The sequence below is a fragment of the Alexandromys fortis genome, unplaced genomic scaffold, assembly GCF_014885135.2.
Source record: "Alexandromys fortis isolate MF-2015 unplaced genomic scaffold, M_Fortis_MF-2015_v1.1 scaffold_45, whole genome shotgun sequence".
Taxonomy (NCBI): Eukaryota; Metazoa; Chordata; class Mammalia; order Rodentia; family Cricetidae; genus Alexandromys; species Alexandromys fortis.
Genome location: NW_026067926.1, coordinates 5081143 through 5091733, shown reverse-complemented (window position 1 = coordinate 5091733; position 10591 = coordinate 5081143). Strand labels below are relative to the sequence as shown.

Below are 10591 nucleotides of genomic sequence, written 5' to 3'. Positions count from 1 at the left end.
TATATATATACATATATGAAGCTTCTGCTATCCCTCAAATGACCCTTAACTTTAGCTGTCTCTGCCCATATTCCCTTACTCATTCTCCTTTTCCCTCTTCCTCCCCACTTGATCCTCCCATCCTAGAACCCACATCCTTCTAGAACTTACCTATTATATTTCTCTTTCTTAATGAGATGTATCTGTACACTCTACTTTCTTACTATATACCTAGCCTCTGTTGTTACTGGATGTGTAATTGGTAAAAAAAAAAAAAAATCCCATTCTTAGTTTGCTGCTTTGTCCAAATGATGGTGTCCTTTGCTGTGCCAAAGCTTTTCACTTTTATGAGGTCCTGTTGATTCACTGTTGATCTTATTGCATGCATGAACAGTGTTCTGTTCAGAAAAGTCATGTCCTGTGCCCAGGTACTCAAGGCTACCCTACTCTCCTGTCAGGTTCAAGTGTCTGGTTTTAAGTTGAAGTCTTTGATCTCTTTAAAGTTGAGTCTTGTACAGGGTAATAAGTTTGAACCTGTTTAGATTCTTCTACATACAGCCATCTATGTTTGACCAGCACCATTTGTTGAAGATATTGTCTTTTTATTCAAGGTATGTTTCTGCCTTCTTTATCAAAAATTAGGTGTTCATAGGTGTGTAGATTTATGTCCAGGTCTTCGGTTCAACTCCATTGATCAACATGTCTGTTATTTGTGCCAATACCATGCTGTTTTTTACTATAGCTCTGTAGTAATCAGGGATGGTGATAACTCTACCAATTCTCTTATCATTCACAATTGTTTTAGTTACATGGATTTTATGTTTCCACATGAAGCTCGGGTGTATCAGATACAACCAGATTTTAGTCAGTAAGAGTCCTCCATCTAGGAGAGTTGGTACCAATGGTGAAGTCCCAGGAGCTGGTACAGGTCTTATGGCATTGTCTGGGGAGTGCTTTGTAGGTTGGTCTTGGCCCAGGCAGCAGAAGTGACCTGTAAAACGATGTAGGAAACTGGCTGGGGTTAGCAAAAGGCTCTGGAGACTGTTAATTTTTTACCAGACCTGATTTTGATACAGCAGTAGAACTTTTCCAGGAACCTGTAAGAGAACTGGAACAGATTTATAGCTTGGTGTCGTAGCAAAAAAGCTATTGCTTTGGTTAAGACAATTAAAGTAATTGGGAACCCTGGATTTTTAAGATACGCTGGAAACCTGTTAGGCACACGTGTTTGTATTTTAACAGGAAACATTAAATGTCATGGATGAAGTAACAAGTTAACAGTACCTAGGTTGTCAAATGCCATTAGACAGCTCTGGCAGGGATGAATGAGCAAAAATGAGACAGCTTTTTAGCTATGCAGGCAATCCCAAATCCTCTCCTTAGTCCTTAGAGAACGCCAGTCTTAGAAGCAGTGCTTGCCGTTAGCTGCTGAGTACAAGAGACCCAAAGGTTTTTCCTGTTGGGGGAAGATTTAGTCTTCCTGGCTTGGCAGGATGAGAAGATCAATTCCCAGGTGAAGCATCCAGAAAGCTAAAGAGGTAAAGGTGGCCTTGGCTGTGTGGATGGCTATGCCAAACACAAAGGCAAGGCCTGGGGGCAAAAGGTCTTCTGTCTTCTTGAAGGAGCTGAAGGGTGCAGTGGAAGCTGCATGTCTGTGTTAGAGGCTTTTGTTAAAATGCCATGTCCTCAGATCTGTAAAGGCACTTGAAAACCAGGTACTATTACCTATTATTTTAAAATGGGCATATAAGCTAAATTTAGATGTGTAGTTTATCCAATTAGTTACATTTACCAATGCTAGTAGAATTACTGGCACATGTGGAAACTTACCAAAGATGGAGGTGAGGTTAAAATATGGTGGCTACCCACATGTTTGTATTTTTCCAGAGTTGTAATCTAGAAGTACACATACACACAGAAATATAAATCCACGTATTCACACAGACATATTGTGACCACATCATTCTAATAGACAAATAGGACACTTTTGGAAACCTGTGTCAGCTGACCAACTTATAAATTCCGGCACAGTGAGGCCTCTGCTGTCCTTCTCCAATGGAAAGGGAGTCGGGTTTAGATCCCTGAATCTGGAAAGTGAAAAGAGCTGCCATGCCTCTGGGTGCAGTAGAAGCCCTGCTGACTAAGGAGGGGCAGAAGTGGGGGCTGGGGGGGGGAACAAACCACATGGATCAGCGGAGAAGAGGAGGTGGAAGGGGAGATGGAACAAGAGCACTGGCTGAGAATAAGCAGAGGAGGGGGGTATGTATCTAGGAACTGTGGACTTTTGAAACATTGTTAATTTAGGTCAGATAGCCCCAATTTAATTTTTTTTTTTTTTTTTTTTGTAAAAGGCCGCTTAAGGACATTTGAATAATCAGCCTGGAATTGTAAGGACCCACAAGCTCATGCCTGTGTGGCTCAAGCCTGTTGCAATGTGTCCACTAAACAAAACCCTTGAGTCATGAACAGGGGTGCATGAGAAGTAGATGAGAGACCTCTCCCGACACCCAAGTCCCATCTCAGCAAAAGGCTTGGCTTCTGCAGCATGGATCAGGCTTTCGGCATGGCTGAGACTTCAGTGAAAGCCGGAAAGGCACATGGGTCACCCCAGGGAACCCTACTAGCATAGAGCAAAAGAAGGGGAACTCGCCTGAAAGCCAATCTGCCTGGTGAAGAACATGGGGGGATGGGCATTTTCCAGCAAGGTGGCACTTCACCTGTGGGAAAAACAAACCCATCTTGGTGGGATCTCCAAAATGTTAGGAATATTTTCTAATAGAGCCTCTCCACCGGTGCAAAGAATTACAATCAGACCAGATTAAACCAAAGTAAATGCTTGTGTTTAATAGGGTCCCTGGGTGACTGGGAACATGGCAGGGAAAAGACAGAAGGAGCACACATGCAAACCCCAGCCACGTGTTCCTCCCCACCCACTCCAGCCTAAATACGCAGTGGGAGTGGTCCTAACTCTCTCCAGGGAGGGGTCAGTGCTTGGCAGACTGGGAGTTGGAATCCAAGAGCTTGGCAGGCTGGGGTGACACAGTATCTTCCACACCTGAGAGTCTCTCTTCCATCCCTTGTATTCTGTTGGTGATGCTTGCATTTGTAGTTCCTATTCATTTTCCCAGATTTTCCATTTCCTGAATTCCTCCAGTTTGTGGTTTCTTTATTGATTCTGTTTCAGTTTTTAAGTCTTGATCCATTTCCTTAACCTGTTTGTTTGTTTTTGTCTTTCTTGAAATGATTTATTGATTTCTTCCAATTTTCTGGCTTTTTTTTTTCAATTTCTTGAAGGGAATTTTTCATTTCCTTTTTAAGGGCCTCTATCATCTTCATAGTTACTTTTAAGGTTGGTTTTCTTATGCTTCAGCTGCATTGGAATATTCAGGTCTTACTATAGTAGGATCACTGGGTTCTGGTATTGCCATATTGCCTTTTCTGTTTTTGAATGTATTTTTACACTGGTATTTATACATTTAGGCTTGGGATGATTATAAGTATGGGTGTTGATTCTTATGTTGTTTTGGTTGGATAGATGTTTTGTTTGTTTCTTATCTTTTTTTTTTAATTGTCTTTTGTCCTGAATGGTCTAGGGTTCTGGTGATTGGCAGATTTTCAGGTCCAGTAGGGTTGTCTTAGGTATGATTTGTGGGGGTTTGGGTGCCTCGATCCAACATATCTTTATGTTCTTCTGATTGATGTTGACTCTTCCTGTGCCTATAGAATCTGTTCTTCTACTGATATGGATTGTGCCTGTGCTTATGTTGTCTGTTGTTCTTCCAGTAGGTGTAGGTTGTGTTTGTGCTTATAATCTGCTGGGGTTTCAGGGGAGGATGATCAGGCGAGTGGGGTTGGGTGGCAGAATGGGTCTTGGGGCAACAGAATCCAGTGGGTGGCAGTGGTGGTGGCACAGCCTGGAGGGAAGTCTCTCACCTGTCAACTGGCTGCTCGGGACTATATCAGAGCAGTGGAGTTCCACCAGAGTTGGGGGCAGGGCCCAGATGCTTTACTGTTGGTGAAATGGGCGTGGGCGAGCACAGGATATGCCCTGGGGTTTAGAGTCTGGAAGATGGAGCAGTCCAGCTGGGAGGCCAGTCACAAACCTGTTCTTCTAAATGGTGTGGGCTGTGCCTGTGCCTATGGAGTCTACCGGGGTTGCAGGGGAGGGCTGACCGCCAGGAGGATGATCATCAGGTGGGTGGGTTTCTCTGGGTTGTAGAATTGGTGTTGGGGGAATAGAATCTAACTGGTGGTGACAGTGGGGGTGGTGCAGTCTGGAGGCAGATTTCTCACCTGCTGGCTGACTACTGGGGATTGCAGCTTGCCAGTTTTATTAATGTTAATATTTTAATTTGGATAAGATAAAAATTATATTCAGCCAGAGAAATGTATTTTATGTCATATCTATGGTAGGTTCTGTATATTGCAAGCTGAAGATTATTTGTATTGTTTGTATCTCCTATGTCTGAGTTGCTCCTTAGTCTATTTTATTTATTCATTTCATTATTTATTCATTTTCTCACACAGGGTATATCACGGAAGGATTCTTGGCAGTACAGTATGCCTTGGATGCGAGCATTATGTTGTATCATGAAAACAGTGCTGGGAAAAAGCTATTTGATGAAATTAATGTTCTCATACAGAGATTTCCATACCCAGCTCATCCTCATGATAAATTACTTTGGATCTCCAGTTCTTTCTTTCCCTTGATGTTCATACTTATGTTCTCTTCCATCGTACTTTCCATCATACGGTCCATTGTGTTTGAAAAGGAAAAAAGATTGAAGGTAATATGGCTTACTTTTTGGTAGTCAGTGTAAAAAAGCACATATGCGTGTATGTATTATACATACACAGGCTGTGGATATCTTTGGAAAGTTAATTACTGCATTGTAAAGATTCAGCATTTATGGATAGTGCTTATACCCCAGCAAAGCAACAAGAGACACAAATATAGAAGAGTGAGTCCTGATGATACCAACTTCACAAGCTAGAAGAGTTTCAAAGACAAACTTTAACAGGGAAACAGCAAAGAAGAAAACTGAAGTCGAGAAGGACAAAAAATATTACTAGACAAACTTGAAGTTTTTTATACTTAGAGTAGCAATGAATTTCAAATACAGCCCACTTCAGGGATAAATTAACCTAAGTCCTAATACTATTGGTCCATTAACTGATGCACGATTAATAAAAAAAAATCAGAGACCAAAATTAGCGTTCAATCTGAAGATCCAAAAAGCAACCACTGGCTCTTACCTTGACCTCAATCTGAAATGGCAATCTCAGCCTGAGACTATACCTGAGAGCTCTTTCTCCCATTTTATAATCCTCTCTAGAGCTGGGATTAAATTCATGCACCACCCTGTTTCTATGGCAAACTAGTGTGGCTACTGGGATTAAATGTGTGTGTTACCACTGCCTATAGGGTCTGTAGGGCTGAGCAGTGGGGCTGTTTTACTATCTGATCTGATCTTCAGGCAAGCTTTATTTATTTATTTATTAAAATACAAGTAAAATGCCACTACAATTAGCACCAATATTCATTTTCTTTCACAATGATCATGTTTTCAACAACCAAAAAGTTACTAAACAAATGAAAAAGCAACAAATAGTGAAACAATCCAAAGACACAAATTGATCATCATTAGTAGACGTAGGAAAGACACAGATGTTGGACATAGACAGGGAAAATTTCACAAAGCCCGCCCCTAGATGAAGAGTCACATTCAATCAAGTGACTGCTGAGATAGAATCAGTTCTTTCCCAGAGAGATGCCTCCTGCAAGGTTATCTAGTCCCTTGTGTTCTGCTCTAGACATGTGTGCATCTGAGCAACAACTGAATGGACTCAGGAGGGCGTGTGTGTGTGTGTGTGTGTGTGTGTGTGTGTGTGTGTGTACATGCGTGTGCTTGCATGGCAATAGTAATTAAAGAAGTAGTCAGGAATTTGGGGGTTGGGCACATTAGGAGCTGAAGGGGGGAAGAAAGGGGATGGAAATGATGCAAATACAGTAGTCATATATGGAATTCTCAAAAAATTTAAAAATGCATAGATGATGGAAATATCAGACAGGTATTTTAACTGTGTTTAATATTCTAAAGACTGTAAGTATTGAATTATCTAAAATTCTTGGGGGTTGTGGGCATTTTTCACATTTTTAGTGTATATGCCATCCACATGTGTCATGGCATCTATAGAGGTCTGCAGACAGTTTGCAAGAGTGAATTCTCTCTACTACGTGCTCATTAGGGATCACATTCAGGTTGTTAGGCTTGTCAGGCATAGCGACAAGCCCCTCTGCCTGCTGAGCCATCTCTGCAGCCTGGGAATTTTTTTTATAGCAATCTTAATTTCTGAGTTTCACTGAAATCATGGAGTTCATATGTAGTTGTAATGAACATGTGCACGATTGCCATATAGTAAAGATGGACATGATCAAATACACTATATAACTGAATGAAAATAGCCTATGTATTTTTGTAAGTGAAATTTTCAAAAGAAATCATCCTAACAGTACTTAGGAATGTTTTTAACAGGTTTATCCATAGATAAGTAAAATGAGGAAAGAACTAGAAAAAGTGATCTCAAGACAGATGAGATTACAAAAACTGAAATGTAGAGAGAAAAATGTAAAATTCCAGACAAAATCACCCAAAAAGTATAGAACAGTATCAAATGACGTAACACATGTAATTGGATTCCAAAAAAAAAAAAAGAGAAGAGAAAAGAATTAAAAACACTGGAGGAATTTTTCAAAATTAATAACATTAAAATGCAGATACAAAAAGCTCAGAGAATTCAAAGATAAACATTGCATGAACATGTGTTGCACACACCTGTGCATACACACACACACACACACACACACACACACACACACAGGCTCATTATAATCAAATTGCTAAAAACTAAAAGCACAGAAAAAAAATCTCGAAAGCAAATAGCAGTAGGGAAAAAGATACATAGATACCTTTCTGTTACTGTTCTGGAAATGAAGCTTTTATAGAGGTGATTTATCTTCTTTTTCCCTCAGCCATTTATTTTTAATTTTTTATTTAAATAACTTTTTTCATTTATTTTACATAGTGCTTGGCGATTTAATGTGAAAGCCAGTGAAATGATTCGTTAGCTAAAAGAGTTTACACCACAAGCCTGGAGACCTGAATTCAATCTTCAGATCCCACAGTGGAAGGAGAGAACCTGCTCAATAGGATGTTTCCCATGACTGCTCTTAGTGCTCTTGGGGACTTGCTTAGTTAATCTACAGCCCTTGGGAGCATTGTCATTCCAAGTAACAGCTTTACTCAAACCACACAAACACAATTTTTTACTTACAAAAGGAGAAGAGTATATGAGAAATAAATGCCATTAAGGATGTGTGGAAAGCCTATAAAATAAATTTTAAAGGAATAATTGGAATTTTTTTATTTTGTAAACCCCAGATGTAAAACTGAAAAAGACCTCTGAACTCAGAAAAATATATGTGCATATATATTTTTAAAGAAAAGCGTTGACTTTACTTACTGTATAATTTTGATAGATTTCTAAGCCTTGATTTTTTTCTCATTCTTAAAATAGAGATAATATTGACCATTTTTATAGCCTTTGTAGTAAAAAATTCAAATAATGATGTGTGAAAGCATCCTGAATTCCAGACATTTAAAATGCTTAGTTTATGTTGCCTATTCTACAGGAATACCAACTCATAATTGGGCTTAAAAATTGGATCATCTGGGCTGGCTATTTCTTCACGTTCTTCCCTTTATATGTCATCATCATACTTTTGATATGTGCATTACTCTTTGTCCAGGCAAGTATCTAGTGTCACGCTGTACAACAGACAAAATTAATCACATATGTGATATTGAAACTGCCTATTAATGCTTTTTCTTAACATAAGAAGAATCAGGTAACATTCTTTTAAATGTTTAACTCAACTATTTACAAAATATTATTTTACAATGTAACTATTTCTAAAATAATGTTATATTTTTACTTTTTATTTTTTCCAAAATCTAGTGTTTTGTGTTACTGTGCATCCCAATTCTGACATTAAGTTTAAGTAGAAAATACATAATCTATTTTAACAATGTTGTAGTTTTTATTTAAATTTAAGATATCTTTTAAAGAGTAAACTTGCGTTCCATAGTCATCCCAGCTCTATTTCAAGTGTTCTATAAGTGCACATGGCAAATGACTACTCCAACAAGCAGGTGAGTTTGGATGGGTTGAATCAACCACATAGTCCAGTAAAAGACGAGATACACTGTGGACTTACTGTTTCCAGGTTTACAGTAGAATAAAATGGTTTTTTGTTTGGTTGTTTCTTTTGTTTCTTTTTTTCTGATCCTACTAAAAAACTCAGATGCTGCTGAGTCTCTTGGCAAATCTTAACTTCCTGTCTTTTGAGTCTCACCAGATGAGTGGGGTGATCTATTTCACTAGGGGCCATACTTTTATTTCTTTCCTTGTGTTTACGTGACACTAGTTATAGTGTTACCTGATCTGATGTCATGTTTTATTGTAGGTTGCAAAGGAGCCAGTCTTGCGATACAGTGACTCTAGTTTCATCTTTGTCTTTCTTACATGTTATGCCATCGCGTCTATATGCTTTGCCTTTATGGTTAGCACTCTCTTCAATAAAAGTAAGTCTGTATTTGCAGTTCTCTCTGGCTAACTAGAAACACTGCCTTGCATTCTAACATACAAAGGGAATTATACATGAAACAATTTGACAGGAGTTAGAGAGAACATTAAGAATGAATGTGCTCCAGTGTACATATAAAGAAGATATAAAATGGTGACATTAGAACTAAACAATGCTTCCTATAGACGTTTATTTAAATTGCTACTGAAAGCAAGCACTTGCCATATGGCAAGACTCTAGTAAGTGGTTCTTCGTGAAAACTCACTTAAGAATAATAGGTGTCTTCAAATCACACCAACATGGTCAAATTAGACATTCTATAGAAATATATTTAAACAACTCACAGGAAATAAAAGGAAGTAGAGGTATTAAGATAGTATATCTAGTGGCAGAAGATTCAAAATAGTGACAGACTTAAACTCACTATATCAGTAATACCTTAAGTGTTAATCTTCTGAATACAAAAATTATAAAACATAGCCTTGATGGAGTATCACTGTGCCTAACATGCTTATTTAGGATATGATTTTTTAAAACTTTGTTGAAATGTTTATCTAATTATTCTTTTTTTATTTTTTAAGTTAAATTTATGTATTATATAACTATAAAAGTCATACAGCACATTATGCATATTTACTACAAAATAGAAGTATTGTTTCCTTCTGGATATGGAGTTGACCTTATTTTCCTTCATTTAAAAAAATGACTTAGACAAATGGCATTGTGGATGGATGGATGGATGGATGGATGGATGGATGGATGGATGGATGGATGGATGGATGGAAAGACCCTTGACCTACAACTCAATATGTGTCCTACTCTCTGTGTGACCCTGATTGTCTCTCTTAAGTCTCCTGAGACTCAGTTTACCCATAAATACAAATAGCACTGCCCAACTCACAGCACCATTGCGAAGACTAAATGAGGGTACATATTCAGCCTGGGTGCCAGAGATCATAACTGGAACCCACTTTTATCTGCCTTACCTAATTTGCTTCCCATAAGAAATTGGCCTTGTCAGATATATGGCTATGAATTGAGACACCCTGTCATGGGACCGCCTAATGTAAGTAGCGGAATTGACACTGATGTCATAATTACTGTGCTTTATCAGATCATACAGAAAGACTACGGCCCTGATTTATCTAATTATTCTTTATCGATTAAAAATTGACAGAAAGTGAATGATCAGAGAAGCTCGGGAGAAGTCACCAGTGACCTTCTAGCTCTTCTGTTGTTCTTTCAAAAGGAATAAGATCCTCTCTGTGCCATGCCTTACTCCTTCCTCTTTCCTCCAAAACATCTCTGGTTAATTTTGGTCACCTTCTGATTCAAATCAGACTTTATTATCAATAAAAATATCTTATACCATGATCCCCTTTGTCTAAATAAAAAGGGAAGGGTTTTTTTCTGTTTTTCTTTTTTTTTCTTTTTTATTGAAAAAAAATTTTCCACCTCCTCCCACCCTCCCATTTCCCTCCCCCTCCTCCCACCCCTCTTCCCCTTCCCCCTCCGCCCCCCCTCCCTCTCCAGTCCTAAGAGCAGTCAGGGTTCCCTGCCCTGTGGAAAGTCCAAGGTCCTCCCCGCTCCATCCAGGTCTAGGAAGGTGAACATCAAAACTGGCTAGGCTCCCACAAAGCCAGAACATAAAGTAGGATCAAAACCCCGTGCCATTGTCCTTGGCTTCTCATCAGTCCTCATTGTCTGCCATGTTCAGAGTCCGGTTTTATCCCATGCTTTTTCAGTCACAGTCCAGCTGACCTTGGTGAGCTCCCAATAGATCAGCCCCACTGTCTCAGTGGGTGGGTGCACCCCTCGTGGTCCTGACTTCCTTGCTCATGTTCTCCCTTCTCCTCATTGGGACCTTGGGAGCTCAGTCCAGTGCTCCACTGTGGATCTCTGTCTCTATCTCCATCCATCACCAGATGAAGGTTCTATGGTGATATGCAAGATATTCATCAGTAT

General features: G+C 39.2%; 1 protein-coding gene across 1 annotated transcript in view; it reads left to right on the top strand.

Annotated features, from left to right (window-relative positions):
• The window catches only part of LOC126502276 (phospholipid-transporting ATPase ABCA3-like), a 114815-nt gene that overhangs the window by 12407 nt on the left and 91817 nt on the right, over positions 1-10591 (top strand). Inside the window, exons 5-7 of the mRNA XM_050143146.1 lie at positions 4507-4766; positions 7673-7783; positions 8507-8624. Of these exons, the coding sequence (XP_049999103.1) occupies positions 4507-4766; positions 7673-7783; positions 8507-8624 (489 nt within the window). The remainder of the gene's footprint in view (positions 1-4506; positions 4767-7672; positions 7784-8506; positions 8625-10591) is intronic.